At 37.1% G+C, this 16,796-nt stretch overlaps 1 protein-coding gene across 10 annotated transcripts in view; it reads right to left on the minus strand.

Annotated features, from left to right (window-relative positions):
• The window catches only part of VPS13B (vacuolar protein sorting 13 homolog B), a 455,756-nt gene that overhangs the window by 69,220 nt on the left and 369,740 nt on the right, over positions 1 to 16,796 (minus strand). For all 10 annotated transcript variants that reach the window (XM_082046868.1, XM_082046872.1, XM_082046866.1 and 7 more), the window contains 3 exons: positions 14,528 to 14,727; positions 11,821 to 12,028; positions 11,296 to 11,480 (listed from right to left, as the gene is read on the minus strand). In XM_082046868.1, the coding sequence (XP_081902994.1) occupies positions 11,296 to 11,480; positions 11,821 to 12,028; positions 14,528 to 14,727 (593 nt within the window). The remainder of the gene's footprint in view (positions 1 to 11,295; positions 11,481 to 11,820; positions 12,029 to 14,527; positions 14,728 to 16,796) is intronic.

Below are 16,796 nucleotides of genomic sequence, written 5' to 3' on the forward strand. Positions count from 1 at the left end.
TTATTAGGATATTTTACTGTTTCAGGGCCAAGCACCTTAAAAACACAATTCTCCCATTAGGTGAACAGAAGTTGCAGTAGCATGGAAAAAAAGCTTTATCCAGATTTTTATTAGGGAAAAATTTGTGGGAATAACTACCAAGAACAGGACTTCTAAATTTGATTTTAAAGTATTATTTCTATAAAAATAGCAAAAGATCCCTGCAGAAAAATATGTTATGTAGAAAATATGCTCACAAGAAAATGAATATTAAATAGAATAAAACCTCTGTAATATCCGTGTTCACACAACACACACAATCCAATCTGCCCAGTGGAACAACACTTTGGACAACCGCAGGATACTTCAGCATTCCTGTTTATCTTACGTGATTGACATTGTGAAATCGTGCTACAAACCGAACTGCCCGTTGGATAACATTTTTTTAGCCTTCCTCAGGGCTAGGATTTTATCGTATCAGTGTGCAAAACAGCTTCTCCTGGCACAGCTACAGACCACAAAGATTAAAAAAAAATTGAAAAGATGTGGTGGTTTACAGCGAGGTAAAAATTTAGCCTAGTATTAGTAGTATTAGGCTTAGCTGTAGTATTAGGATTAAAAACATTCTGTCCCCCCAGCAAAATCTCCTTTGTATTTTTAATATGGTTTTCTGTACTTCGACACCATTTTGATGTGTTATGTACTCGTACATTTGGGGCAGTAAAAGTTATTTCACTATGGTACACTCTCAGTTTTCAACACTCAGGAATAATCAGGTACCATAACTGGAGAAATTTCTCAAAATTATCCCATATGATTTCTTCACAGTATTTTTAAAAATTTCTCTTTGAATTTCATTTAGCAAATTTTGTCCTAAAGCTAGAACACTTAAATTATAAATACTCACTTTAAAATTGAATATGCAATATCTGCTTAATTTATATTTTCCCCTATCCATACTGATGTCTTTGGCTGAATAATGAAAATAACTACTATTTTGCTTTCTGAGTTATGTTATTACATATACGTTGTCTCTTTCAACTCCATTTAACAAATTTATTTATGGTCCTATTAGCATATTTATTCCATTTTATTTAAATTTACAGTTATACTGCAATTTCTAAAATAAACACTAAATAGAGTTATAATAAAGAGATGGGAAAGAAAACTCCTGCCTTCTGAGAGAAATTGTTCTTTAAAAATACATAACTGCCTTTTAGCTGACTTTGGAAAAAAGCTTCTATACATCTTCAACTAATAGAAGCTATAAAAAACCCTTTGTAATATTGGAACCAGTTGAGAAACCACAAGCATTCAAATGCAGGAAATCATGATTTTATAACATTTTAATGTGATCTACTCTTGGGAAACAAAGTTAACCAAGCCCTATTTCTGTACAGGAAATATTCCACTGTACAGTTGTAATACGCTGTGGTGAGGGGTACAGCTGCAAATTTTTCACCTGTAATGCCCCACTGGTATTGTGGCTTACTGAATTGCATCAAGATTGCCTTCCTGTCCGGAAAGTCCTCTAAGTACAAACAAGACTCTAAGCCCAGGTTTTATTTTCCCTTGGTATCAGAATATGGTAATTTAAGAGCCCTGAGAAATGCTTTTTAACCTTTCAGGAGAAATATGTAGCATTCTTTTATTAGGAACTACGTTCTTTACCTTTTAAAAACAACATGTGACCAACTTATCAATTTATCAGGCTAGCAGGTTCAGAGAGAATGCAGGTGTGTATAGTAATGTAATCTGTTACAGATACCAACTTTTTTTCTTTATGGAAAAATTACTCTAAACACGCTAACAGCTTTTGTTAAGAAAGCACAGCACAGCACTATGCTATCACTGAGAACATTCCTGTAGGACTTTTTAAACAAGAAAACATATGTACATTTTTTTTTCTAGTAGCTGTCACTCGATTTGAGACTGATCACTCACTTTTCTAATAGCAAAAGCAATAGTATTTCCTTTAATTTATTTGGGTCTTTATTGTTACAAATATTGAGAAATAAACTTATATAGATAGGAGATCTTACATGAGGGACTTGTCTACTTTTTGCAATACTCCCTATTCTCTTTTTCCTGATACAGGAACAATCTTCCACATTTTATTTAAGGCTTTTCATTTTCTAAGCTTCAGTATTTATTAATAATATAAGCACCATGCTGTTGAAACACAGCCACCTCTGGGACTGAGGGTAACAGTCTATTAATACATAAAGTACTGCACGATTTTCAGTATATGGGCTATTTTGACCACTTATTCTCGCCACAGGAAAGCCTGACTCCTGTAAGAAGTGCCCCAAGATCACATACAGCAGGAAGGACTTTGGTTTGCAAAGTTTCATAAATCAGAGTTACAAAATCTGAAAAGTACAGAACACGAGGAGAGTGTAAATCTGTCATTAAGATAATCTGATGGTTTCGTCAGTCCTCTGGCACCCGGTAGAGTTTTCACTGGCTCAGTAACCCCGAAGGGTAAATTTCAGTGTGATGCACAGGCAAATTATGCACAACTTCCATTAACATTCCCAACGAGTTACGCTTAACTCCCTGCAGACTGCACAGAAACTGTAGGCCAGACGATACAGTCTCATCTCAATGCAGTGAACACTAAGATCACACAGCAAAATAATTAGGATTATACACACAAAATACAGCAACAAAATAGTAAAGTCTGAGATAATCCTACTCTCAGGCAAGGAAGTTCACAAACAACGTTTAAAGCTGGAATTCCTAAAGAGAATGGGCTCTGTTTCAACATCTGCTTAAGACTCGCTGTGTAACACTGCAACTCCTTTAGCCTCTGCTTCCTTCCTTGCAAGAAAAGGAAGACAATGCTTATCCCTAATAATCTGTCTTAGCTTTCGAAAATGTGCAAAACTCTGCCCAGGGTCACGAAACTTGCTCACATTCAGATTATGTGAAGTGTAAGTGGCTCGGGCTAAAAGCAAACCTTCAGCCCTCTGAAACAGAGCAGTTCTCTACACAATGACCTGCATCTACTTTTGCACACATGCATAGATGTAAACACGGCTTCTACTGACAGGAAAGCAGCTTCCTTCATTAGAATAAAAGGCTTTCGTTACAATTCTTGTTTATGATCAGATATGCTCAATAATTCTACCGTATTGTTTCATTTCAAATATGTTGCAACTCTTCCCATAGCAGAGGACTCACAAAAACACTATATGCAGTCTATGTATAGCAGTAGAATGACTAGCACAGCCATTTAGAATAACATCAAAAGGTAGAATTAACAAGAAATGTACGGTTTAAAAAGCAGAATCCCATACAAAGCACCAAATTTGCCTTCTGATGAATTCACAACAGCTAGACAAATTATTTCACCATCCATCTAAAAAGTCTGATTATTTGAAGACAGTACTGAACTGCATGGCAGCAGATTAAAAAGTTTGTAACCGGACAGGTTTATCGATAAGCACGGTTGAACTTTACAGATTACTATCTAATAACACTATGAATTTATATCACTAACCTGGCACACACAAATCATCTGGATTTCCAAAATAGTTGTTGCCTGAGATTGTAAGAGATAAATCAAACATGAATAAAACTTGTGGTTTCCCAAAAAGCTCTTTTCCCAGATTCTCAAATGCCCAGCTGAATGCTGTAGCCCCTATAGGGAATGAAAAGTAAAAAGGAAGCAGAGCCAGCCAAAAATGAGGTATGCTCTGTTAAAAGGAAAAATGAATGTCTTTGACATTGATCATAATTCTTCTCCTGTTGACTGTCATGTCAAATCTTTCCTGGAATAATGACTTACAGTAGGTCTAATGTCAGTCATTCTTAAGTTCATGCTTCCTTAAGCCACTGTTTAAACAACCACAAGGTGTTAGAAAATGACTGTTTATTGACTGACAGTGTTGAAAAAATCAGAGTCCAGACTGCAGAATTTACAAATGCTTTATTTAAATAGCACAAGCATGTAAGGTAATGCAACAGACGATTTTTTGAATCTTCACCTGTTGAAGTTGGAAATATTATATGTTCTCCTAGAGGAGATTTCATCATCTCAGCAAATGCTCTGAGTGAATTCTACCAGAGCGGTTTTATTTACCTAGTCCTTCCTTACAAAATCTCAGTTAAGCCCTTGCAACCTCAGAACTACGCTCACTGCCCTAGTTTTCTCCAGTAGACCTTGAGATCTGGTTAATTTAATCACTACTTTTCTAAACCAGGAATAAGTGCTCTGTTTATTAGGAGACTACATAAAGAAGAAAGGCCAAAAAAGGAGACCTCAGCACACATTCATCTTTTCGTCAGCTGTTATAGTGCTGACTATACTCGCATGCAACAGGAATCCTGGCAGGTACACAAGGGAAACATCCTCAAATACAAAAAACTGTTGGGGTTATGGCTGAATAGATATTTTAACTTCATGTGGAGAAATGAACAAATGCCATAGATTATCTTCCTTTTGTCTTGTAAACTTTAACAGCTTGAATCTCTCACTGGATGACAATCCAGGAGAAAGAATTTTTAGTCTGTATTGGTGATGCAGCTTAAATAAATCACAGAGCTCAGAATTTGGAGCATTCCACATTATATGATCCCTTTGATTAGACAGATCCGTTTTTCCCCACCTTTTAAATCCACGGCCACTTGTGGAAATACATAGCTTTTTGCTTGAGATATGGAGCAGAGCTAGGAATATCCCTTACTGGAAAGCTAACTCTACAATGGAATGGCAAACACTGAGCATCCTTGTAAAAAGTTCACAAGCTAAAGCAGGCTGCCAGCTGCACAGGAAATCATTTGTATGTCCTGTTCACCTGCTTACACAGAAAAGCAGAGTGCTTCCTTGATGGCATACAAATTGCTTTCCTATCTTGCTGAGCCCCTCACAATCTTTGCTCTCTCTCCTGCTAACCCAAGCCTGTCAGCCTTGGTCCTGGTAAAGATAAATGACATACAAATGTGGCCCTGATGAAATCAGAAAAGTAAACCAATGTAGGCTAATCAGAGGCAAAGACAAATGTAAATCTGAGATTCTCAAAACTGCAGGAAGACGCAGGAGGACTTTGGGAAACTAGACATATAGTGCAAGTACCTTTTTAAGCCCCAGAGCACAGATATCCAGCAGCACTTTCATTGAGCTTAAATGCCTAAACGTAGGTAACTCCATATTGTATCTGTACTAATTTGAAAGTCACTACTGAATCCCCAACAATTTTTTCTCCTGCAACTCCCTCCTTCAAAGTGTAAAACCACCACAGAAATGAAGAGCACTTATCCTTCCTCAATTGCTGCAACCTGACACGTCCAAGGAACTGTACAAGCATGGTTGAATTTAGCATTACATGACAGCTCTGAAATACAGTCCCTTGTTATGGTGTGGAATATATTCTTCTTCAATTATTTATGTTCTGGGACAGTGGCATTATCGGCATGACCATAAACTACTGTCTGGAATTAGAAATTGCTCTTACTCGGTCCTCCCAAATGCCGTATTTCCAAAGCAACCAGAACAATTAGGATGAAGGAAATCGCCACAAATTCTATTCCAGCCAATAGGGAGATAAGGAGAGACTACGAAGCCCTTCCTCAGCAGTTTAGACCATCTAGCACACTTTTGTTTCTGAGTTGCTCACGTATCTTCTACAACTCTGATATCCCCACAGGAGACATTTCTATATAGCTTGTAACACATATTCTGCTTTAAGGCTATTATGATGCTTCGAAGTCCTCAGTGGAAGATGTTCTATGGACAGATTTGGAAGAATGAGAATCATCACTATCAACTGGTTCCAACTTTAACTGCTACAAAACAAGAATGTCATAGAGTAAATAAAAGCATTGTTGCCCTATAACAACAAGCTGGCTGTCTGGTGCAACACAGTTTACTGTTAAACTGGGAAACTGAGGCACACCTTAAGTCTTCAAATGTGAATATTTGCTAAGACAAATCTACAAACATCTACACAGTTTTTACTATAGAAATTCTCTGCACAAGAGAGTGTTCTAAATGTAACATTAACTGTTTTGGAGCAAGAACTGTAGGCTTTGTCTTTCTGGTTTTGTATACCTATTTTCTTTAAGTACATAATAAAACAGGCTTTTAAAGTTGCTCATCCACATACCTTCAACCACAAGATTTCTCTTACCAGCAACCTACTTGAATGATTTAAAATTTTATCTGTTGCACCTGAGAAAGTCTCAGAGAGCATCCTGAGGTACCAATATCAATCTTCAATATTTTAAGGTAACAGCATTGCTACTTCATCTTGCTTATTATCTTTTGAATTAACTTTGTAAAATTTTCCAAGTTTGGACTTTCCTCTGCTCCTGAGGTGTGAATATGATTCTTACATCAACACTGTTCTACCCTTTGCCCTTGCTGGTCTGGGCAGTAACGGATTACCATGGTTTACATGACATAAGATAGAGTCAGCACTGGGATTAACTTCACTCTTAGGAAATTTGTGCTGTCTTAAGTGAAGGTATCAGTGGAATATGTTTTTTCTCCTCCGTTTATTTTAAAAATAATCTTCGCAGCAGTCAAGATCAAAAGGGTATGCCTTTACCAACATTTGAGTTTTGCCGCCTGAAGGTCTTTTCTGTAGATCCCCTTTATACGAGGGGTACAATAGTGGTGGCTTAGAGCAATACTTATTGAATTACTTGGACAAGACAGCCTCCTTACTTTTTCTTCTTACAAAAACATGAAACTACTGCTCTATTGTGTATATTCCTTCATTCTGCATTGACCTTTACTAAGTTATTTAGCTGTATCTAGAGCTTTCCAAACACTGATCAAAAAAATCTCACAACTTGGACAACAGGCCAACAACAATTAGTAGAAATGAAAGAGAAGCTGATAGAACCATGAAGAGTTAATAGCCTTGACCAAGGAACTAGAAATATGTTTGGTATAAAAGACTGAGGAATATTCTACATCCATAGCACATCTCTTTCTTGATACAGAACCCAGTATTCACCATTTTCCAGTAAGCTATACAAGGCTGCACCCAAAACACTTGTAAGCACGCTGGCAAATTGAATTTTGCTTCACTTAATGATTTTATATTACAAAAATAATACCTGTGTATGTCCTTTCTTCATTAGTAAGAACTTGGAAACACTACTAGGTAAACTTTAAACAGTCTTGAGAAGGTATATTCAGAAAAGGTCTTGGCAGTGACGCAGACATAAAGGGAATAAAATAAGAAAAAGTCTCCAAGTCAAGAAGGGCTAGAAGTTATGTCAGGCAGTGGTTTTAGTACCTGAGGATAAGAAACCTTATCATGGAATCACAGAATGTTAGGGATTGGAAGGGACCTCAAAAGATCATCTAGTCCAATCCCCCTGCCAGAGCAGGAACACCCAGATGAGGTTACACAGGAAGGTGTCCAGGCGGGTTTTGAATGTGTCCAGAGAAGGAGACTCCACAACCTCCCTGGGCAGCCTGTTCAAGTGTTCTGTTACCCTTACTGAGAAGAAGTTTCTTCCCAAATTTAAGTGGAACCTCTTGTGTTCCAGTTGGAACCCATTACCCCTTGTCCTACCATTGGTTGTCACTGAAAAGAGCCTGGCTCCATCCTCGTGACACTCATCCTTTATATATTTGTAAACATTAATAAGGTCACCCCTCAGTCTCCCAGGAGTCTCCCCTCAGTCTCTCTCTCTCACGTAAAGAGCAACTTCACCACCACGCCTGGCTGGCCTGTCTTTCCTGAAAAGGACATAGCCATCCATGACCACATTCCAGTCATGTGAGCTGTCCCACCATGTCTTTGTAATTGCCACCAGGTCATAATCTCCTGCCCGAACACAGGTTTCTAACTCCTCCTGCTTATTCCCCATGGTGCATGCATTAGTGTACAGGCATTTCAGAGAGCAAGCTGAGCACACCGATTTCACCCTAGGGGTATGGGAGGCCTCCTAGTCCTCATCAACTCTACAGTGCTGCCCCACTGATGCAAGCCCAGCCGCACTAACCAGGAACTCCTTAAAAAATTAAGAAGAGGTACCAGTAAAGTCTAAAAGTGTTTCGTCAAATAATGGTTCTCTGTAAGAAAGGTAAATCACATAGAGCCAAAGAACATTGGTAGCATGTGAAAATGGGACATGGAGGGATTAAAAATTAAACAGAAAGGGGCTGCAAAGTCCATTAAACAGGAAGAACAAGTTCAAGCACTCTCAACCTCCCAAAAGAAATACAATCCTGATGCAGTTTCCTGCAAAGGCATCCAAGATTCTCTCTCACTCCCTTCGAACAAAAAGATCAAACTTTATTTCAAGTTGCTAAAGAAAATGCAACATGTTACATCACAGAAGAAACATCAGTTCTTCCTTTTCCCTTCACGAATGAAAACAATGATGTTGGGATTGTAAAAAAGTAAAGGATTAGAAACTTGACCAGTGAAACTGCTTACGCCTGCAACAACACAAGTAAAAGCACAAGAAAAGAAGCTCTTGGGACAATCTAGAAAAAGCAGCAAGGTAAGGTTTTACAGAAACAATATAGTTCATATCAGCTCTTACAATCTGAAGCTGTTTGCTTATCTTTGGCCACAGCAGATGGCACGCAACTTCAATATCTAGAAAAATTCTATTTATGGTGAAGCTTTTGCATGTTCCAGGAATCTGAAGAATAGCTATAAAAACAAAGAGACTTCTAAAACTTATCCATTATTAAAAAGATTTGCCAGAAGTTTAACAAAGATAGAAAGCTAGATGAAATGTCACAGCAACTTAAACGGAAAGAAAGAATATGCAACTGGCAAACTTTTAATTCAAGACAAACTACAGAAGTGCACCTTTACCTGGATTTATGTGAAGTAAAGGATTAAGGGAGAGTGGTTACACAGCTGGTGACATCATGGGTTCTCCCAGCATTTGAACACATACACAGTCCTGGCAAAGTTTTTAAAAATATATTTTTAATATATTTTGATACCATTATTGTTTTTAAATTTACTTTTTCTTTTTTTTTTTTTTTTTTTCCTCCAAAAAGCTGAAGTCTTTGTCTGGCAGATGTTTCTCTCATGTTTCATGTCAAGAAGTGAATAAAATAAAACTGTTGTTTTGTCTTTTTTCTCTTTATATTTTGTGAATTTTCCATATGCAGTAAATACGCAGTGTATTAAGAAGCAGAAATATATCCACACAGTGAAAAAAGTGGAGCTGATGAAAGGTCTCCCGATGAATTTAAATCAGAACCTAAAGCTTGAGATGAGTATTTAGTAAACATAGTTTACCTAAATAATTTGAAAATCGATGCTGTATTACTTTTTCCACTCACATATCTATGCAAGGCTAATTACAAATGCATACTGTCCATGTTTAAAATGGCTTTTTATCTACATTGTGTGGAGCTGCTCTTTGTAGGTGCTTGGCCATTTCTAGAAAATGTGATAAATCACCACCTAGAGCCAGGCAACAGTCACTGCCATAATTAACGGCCCACTAGAGAAATGTGGATCCTCTTGTAAGCATTTCTGCACTCCATGTTGCCAAGAGCACAGTTTTTTAATAGATGTCCTCTAACTTGGCTGATATCTTTCATCTCTTCACTTGTAACTGAAAGCCCAAGGTAGTAACATAAAACTTACCAGGAATTAATTAATCATAAAATTGACAGACCTTAAGAAGAGAGAGCCACAGTAAAAAGTATCATGGAGGGAAGCTATACGGGGACGCTTGACCACAAACTTTAAACAAGACTGATGGGAACAGTTCTCTGTGCTCAATGTATAAGATGAAATGCATATCTGAAGAATCACCTGAGGACCAGTAGAAGTTGAAAGAATGTGAGACCTGGTGTCTAAGTGTTTCCTAGTTTACTGTTTGAGACAATCGCAGGGGAAATGACAACGATTGCAACCACCTTCTTTTCTCCAGACAGCCGCAGCAGCAGAACATGTGCTACTAGAAGTCCAGCTGCCCATGCCCATCTGAAGAACTGATATTCCCGCTGTACAGGGTGATATTATTACACAAGCACATACATTATGCTCATGATGTCTGTTATCTATAATGGGAGCCTAATGTAATTATACCAAAACTTGGTGTGCTGTGCTCTGAAAATACCATCCTGAAAGACGGCAAATCGCTCACTTTCATAGCAGCCTAATAGGGTCATCAAGACAGCATACAATAACACAATTTTGATCTTTGATTCAAACCTCATGCCAAGTGGAGCTGATTTTTTTCCATTTAATTTTAATATTCATATAAATGAAAGGAGCTGACATTTGGCTGTCTAGAGGGCAAAGAAATTGGCAGGACACTTACATGATCTCACTAACAGTATGTGCACGATAATAACATTATCCCATTTATCTGAGGAAGATTATCCTACTTATCCATAACTCAAAGCATATTGGTGCATAATCCAATTTTAAAAGCAATTTTTAACGTTCTAGCAATAATCAAATATAATTCAACATTTCTGAACAAATAAGAAGAATAGGGAGACACTTATTTTCCTTGACTCACAACACTAGTCTTATTAACAAGCCGATTGAAATTAAAAAGAATAATGACAGACCCAATTTGTAATACAGAAAGGAAACTGAGATTAAAAAAAAAATAGCTAAAATCTAAATAGGTTAGCAAGGAGTAAGTGAATGTATAAAGATGAATTAGACTAGACAGGAGAGAATGTAACTGCCTGATTGCGTATTTTAGAAAGCCAAGATTCTCAAGGTTAAGGATCAGTGTAATCGTGAGGTGTGGTCTATTTTTGGGTCCCAGAATCACACAACTGCAGCACTCAGCCCTCCTCTGAAGGGCAGTTCCATGATCTCACACAATCAAACTGGACATTCACTTTAACACTCTCAAAGCAAAACAAGAGAAAATAGATCCTTTTCTCTCCACCCTGTGGATCTTACTAGAAGCAGCACAGCCATCTGCCATCACAGACACCAGAGAGGATGGCCAGACTGGAAATCTGAGCTCAATGATTCCATTGAAGCTTGGCTATTTCAGACCAGGCCTTTCCTCTTCAGTTTCAAATCAAATTAAGTCTTTACGTAATGACTGATGGATGAAATAATAGGAAGCCAGAATAAAAACTCTACATGCTTGCTAACTAGAACTGATAAATCTAGATATAGCTTATTATGTTGTGGAAAAACTTTACAGGTGAGTGGTTAAAATGTTTGCACAAGTAGTTTTAAAGCTAAAGATGTGCTTGAGCTGTGGAATTTACCTCCTATTGATTTTATAGAGCTTCTGACATCTTCTGTTCATTTTCAATAAAACAAAGCTTGAAAATATTCACTTTAGAGCAGTAACGTTTTCTTTTCTTAATCAAAGTAGAAAACCCTCATTACCCACCTGAAGAACATCTCCAAGGTCAGCAGTGCTAATATCTGGGTCTTCTGTGGTATTGAAAGGAACAGGGTTAATTCTTACAAGAGTGAGCACTCTGGGTTCTGGGTATCTCCACAACATCATTCCCGGACTATCCTCAGTTTCATTGTAAAACACAACTTCATAGGCACTGGGCAGTTTTTGTGCTTCTGTCAAATGAAAGAAAGGTATAATCTGTTATATAATTTCAAGAAAGAAACATGCTGGTTTATGAGACCAAAGTAGTTAAAAATAAACCCCTTAGGATCAAAAGGAGAGAAAATAAAAAAGCAATTTCCCTGACTTTTAAAAGATTACAGCTTAATGGAAAGAAATAAAAAAGGTTGGTGTTTTGGTTTTTCTTTTTTTTTTTTATTCTAGCAGATGTCTTTTCAATTACTTTTCCAAAAAACCCAAAGCTATTCATTCTGAGAGGCAAGAAATCTTTAATAGGTTACTACTGCACTTTATTTATTTATTTATTTATAAGAGCAATAATATTCTTCTTACCTGCATCTTGTATATACTGGAACAGGCCTGTCCTCAGATCATCCGCGGTATGCTCAGTTTTTGTGGCCTGATTCCTTTCCGCAGAAAAACAAGTGGGGAATGTACGTTCAGATACCAAATTCTCGACATTGCCCTTTTTAGCGTGGTACTGCCACAGAAGCTCCTGAAGAAGAACTAAACAGTTCAAATGCTCTTGACCCCAGAAAACCTTTTTTTTTAAAAAAAAAAAAAAAAGGAGAAGACAAAACAATTACATACTATTATTCAGTAAGTTTTGAAGGAAAAAACCTCAACATAACAGAAACTTTCTACAGCTTTCAGCCTGCTCTATTTAACACCTTAATTGCTTACAAGTATCCTTAATGTGAAAAGAAAAAAAAAGAACGAGAACAACAAGAAATCTCTACAAAACCATTTGGCACATTTGTTCTTTTCATCATTCGAAGGAAAACATGAATTTTTACCACTTAGAATTGATACTGATGCTGCCTGGTAAACCACAGAACTGAGAAGTCATAAGCAAGAACACAGAGCTGAGTGCAGTACATAATTCTAGAACTGGCCACAGGTTTTGCAATTTAGGATATGACCAGAAAAACTCTTCGAGATGCAAAGTTTGAACTATTCTAAGAGCATGTTGCTCCAAAAGTGGAATTCTAGAATGCATTAAAAACTGAGTGACAGAGCAAAGATGTCTAGAAAGATCATCTCAAGCACAAATATTGAGTATACACAGCACATGAACTGCATGTGCTGTAAGTTCTCATAGTGAGGTTTAAAAGTGTAAGGATTTTTGATGCTTAAAATAGAAATTTAGAAAAAATATCTAACAAAACCTGGCATTCAAAGTCCAGAAAATTCATATGCTTTATAGCAAAATAAAAGCCAAGTAGGCATTCCTCTCCCCCAGCTATGACAAGCAGTGCACAAGTCCTGTAGTCTTCATGTGCAGAAATGGACCCAGAAGCAACAGGGAAGACAAGGAACCAACTGGCAATTAATAAAATAAAGAAAAAAAGACTTAGAAACACTGTGGGATGAAATCAAAAGCACCAGACAGTAACTTAAAAGTCCACAGTACAGGTAGGAGTAAAGCAAATGAGTCAGGTGTGGATATACAGACTAGTGGAAATTTCTTCACTGGGCAATACCAATTTTCACATACAAAAAACCCAGCCAGAAGATGCCTAAAGGGAGTGTAGTACAGCTGTAAAGAAGGAAGCTTTTCCTTTCCCCGCATCTACACATAAGTCCACAGAATAAACCAAGATCTGCTTGAAACACAGCCAGAGCCATTCCTGAGCAAGTCCTGGGCCACCCTGGTCACCTCCCTAATTCAGTGTATCGCTCCTGCAGTTTCTAGACCAGCTCAAAGGAGCTCTGTGCCCCCTCAGCTGATTCCAGAGGCCTCAGCTCCCCATTGATGGAGGAGGGAGGAATGCCTTTCCCCCCTACTTATGCATTTTATTTCTAGGCATCTGCAACTCCAGAGCAGGGATCTCCTCCTACAATATTCACAAATGAAGCACCAATTTCACATAAACTCTCTAGGCTCTGCTGCAATACAAATTAATGGTGGTAGAAGACGAAATCATGTTTAAACCTGGTAAAATAATTAGCTGTAAATAAACTAATTTGAAACAGAATTTCTAATGCTTTTGTCAGCATTCTAAATCTATTCTCCCAGACCAAATACTTAATTTTCTTTGCAAAAGCTAATTATCCCAGTGTATATTCTATTAATACATGGCTTTCTCAGATTTATAGATTTTTTCCTGGTCCTTGCCAAAACCCTAAAATTTTGGAAAAAAACCCAGACTTTTTATTATCAACAACACATAGAGGTGGTCAGCCAGGTACCTGTGAATAACAAAAAAGAAGCAGAGAAACAAACTGACTTTATTAAGACATAATTTTTTAGAATGCATTTTATTCAATTAGCCCTATTCCCAGCACTGTGGTTTTAAGAACTTCTAATGTCGATTCTGGGAAAAGACCTAATGACACAACTAAATGTCAAAATTTCATTTTTGTGTTTTATATGCTTGATTTATATATTTATTTTAAAACATTTGGTGTGTATAGATACTACAATAAAAATAATTAAAACAAGACATATCTCAAAGCCCACTTGTTTAAGCCCCACAGAATCTATTTTTCATTTCAAGAACTCCCGTGCTTCTTGGACTGGTTTCAAGTTGTGGGCACTTCCAAAAAGCAGAGGATAGCACGGAAAGCCGAGTATTAATTGCTACAAACAACAGTTTATAATTACTCTCCTGAGAAACTGGTCCAAGTTTAAAAAGAAAGGATATGTATTTCTTAAAGCTACCCCTAGGCACTACAGACACATAGCTCATGGACAAACACATATATCAGAACAAGGTCCTAGATATTAAGTGTCGGTAATTTGATCCAGTAGTTTTAAAGGAACACACACATACAGCTACAATACATAGCGTAAGCAGCATTTAGAAAAACCCCCAAAACACCGTACACAGTTTTTCAATCAACAGTTTTACATGAAAGAACTGGTACTTATTTTAAAAGGTAAAATAAAAACCACCCCAAAGAAGCAAAAATGCTAACTCAATGAACTGTTGTAGGCTGCAAAGCTTTACAAGGTTTCATGCAATTTATTTATAAAATCTCAATCATTCAAAGCCAATCCAGCTCAACAGCAGAGCCATAAGCATCTGATACAGACCTGCACCAGCCCTCCTCTCAAATCGACATATAGTTTTGGAACAGATTGCTCTGGGCCAGGATCACCACTGTGCTTACACCACTTGGCTTCCACATTAACAGAGCAGCAAAAAGGGCCCAACAGACATCTGGCTCTTTCCTTGAGACTTGTCTTAAGTAGGAAATCTTTTATATCAAGGACCAAAGATGATCCATGGATTCCTAAAAAAAGAGAGAGAGACAATTAATCCCGCTGGTAGTTATTCTCCCAACATTTACATTCTTATTTCCTGAATTCACTTTACCATGAACCTGGCAATCTGTGCCCGTGAGTGGTCGCTCACACAAGGAGTCCCAATGACTCCCATGGAAACACTCACATGGACAGTCACTCCCCACTCCAAGCAAAAGCATCATTGCTGAGCCACAAGACTTGTGATTTTTTTTTTTTCCAACTTGCTCTTCCAACACTATTAAGCAGCTTTATACAGTGTGGCAGTTACGGAGCAGGTATGTCTCACACACATTCCTTACAAGGAACTATTTGCCAAAACATTATGACTTTTTACATGTGTGAGTATTTTAAGGTTTATGAGAACAGACATTTTTCTTTAACCTATGATTTTTTTTTATTTTATTTTATTTTTTTTTTAAATATTAAGAACAAGAACAGCTGCTTCACTTGGTTTATGTATTTTAAACTGACAGGAAATTTTTCAAAATAGCTATTATCTCTGCTTTTTTTCAAGTTTGTTATCATAAAATATTGCCTCACTAGACTTTGGAGTGCTTAGCAGGAAAATAAGGGTAATGTTTGAATTCAAATAATTTGAAACAATTACTGTAACTCAAAATAATATCATGTGTTTACCTAAAAATCAGGTTAATTTAAACTTTATACACCATAACCACTTGCACTTTACATAGCTTTATAAAACACAGAAATGATAATGCGAAGTTAGATCTATGACAGAACTTATGTACCTCATTAAAGTCACAAACATTTCTAGGAAAGAAATACCATCTAGAAATGTCACATCACTTGTGAATTTAACTTATTGCAAGTCCCTGTTTAATAAAACAAACTGTACCTAATATCTATGCATTTCTATTGTATATTTACATGAAAAGTACTACATCTGAGGTTGGGTTAACTTTTTTTTCCTCTTTTGGCGCTTGTACTTGAACTCAACACTGAATATTGAATGTCATCATAATTTATTATGCCCACAGCTTATTTTTCTAACGAAACTGGATATTTACAAAAGGCAAAAGATTAAAAAACACCTAAGGCTTACATACACATGTTTCAAGCTACAGTTCCATGTTATATTTTCATACATTTGCTGGTAGAAAAATGCCACAAAAATACAACTCACTGTTTCGAATACATGCAGTAAAACTTCTATTAATCTCTTTAAGAATCCAGACAGAAGTCTGTCTGCATCCTGGGAGTTATGATTTCATAATACCAACAAATATTTTATACAATGGAAGGAAATATATTGGATTTTCTTTTTTTTACTCCAGCCTCCTCTAGGAACGTGGTCCGACAGTCCCTATGGCAATGATGGCATTGAATTGTGTTCAACATGAGTAGGAACCACAAACGAGAAGAATCTCTGCCTTGAGCAGTTTGGAGTTTAGTAGGAAAGCTTGAGGGCTCAAGTGAACTTTTGTCCCATGCCAATCAGCAGGACTTTTGTCACCAGCTGGGCAAAGGGGTTGTAGCTCTGGGTTATTTAGGCTGGCTTCTGAGCCCCTGCGTCTGGTCTCGTGTAACAGGTTTATATGCCAGAAATTGTTCAGTGTTTTTTTGAGACTGAACTTCAGTGATAATCAGGAAAACTAACATCAGCACACCCTGATGCCTCTCCTTTTGGTACTTGCTCAGACTTGAGCTGGTGAACTGTGGACTGAAGCAGCTTCACATACAGCCCTAAACCAAGAAAAAAAGGTATTTTTATGGAAAGAGCTCACCCACCCTGCTATACTCAGCCTAGTTATTTTAAGAGGAACCACAATATTTTGAAAATAAATTTTTTTATACTCTACATGGAACTTGATTTTAAAGAGAAGAAATTCTCAGTAACTATTGCACAATTCCGCAACATACAGAAATGTTCTATAGTTTTATTGGAATACGCGCCAAGTTGCAGAAATAACAAAAGGGAAAAAGGAATGCCAGAATACAAGTGATTTTATTTATGCTTTCTTTCACTGGGATTACACTTGGAAGGATTATGCTTTGCAGTCTTTTTCTGTTGTCATCTCAGCTCCACAAAGTACAA

The sequence above is a fragment of the Streptopelia decaocto genome, assembly GCF_964273445.1.
Source record: "Streptopelia decaocto genome assembly, chromosome: 2".
Lineage (NCBI taxonomy): Eukaryota > Metazoa > Chordata > Aves > Columbiformes > Columbidae > Streptopelia > Streptopelia decaocto.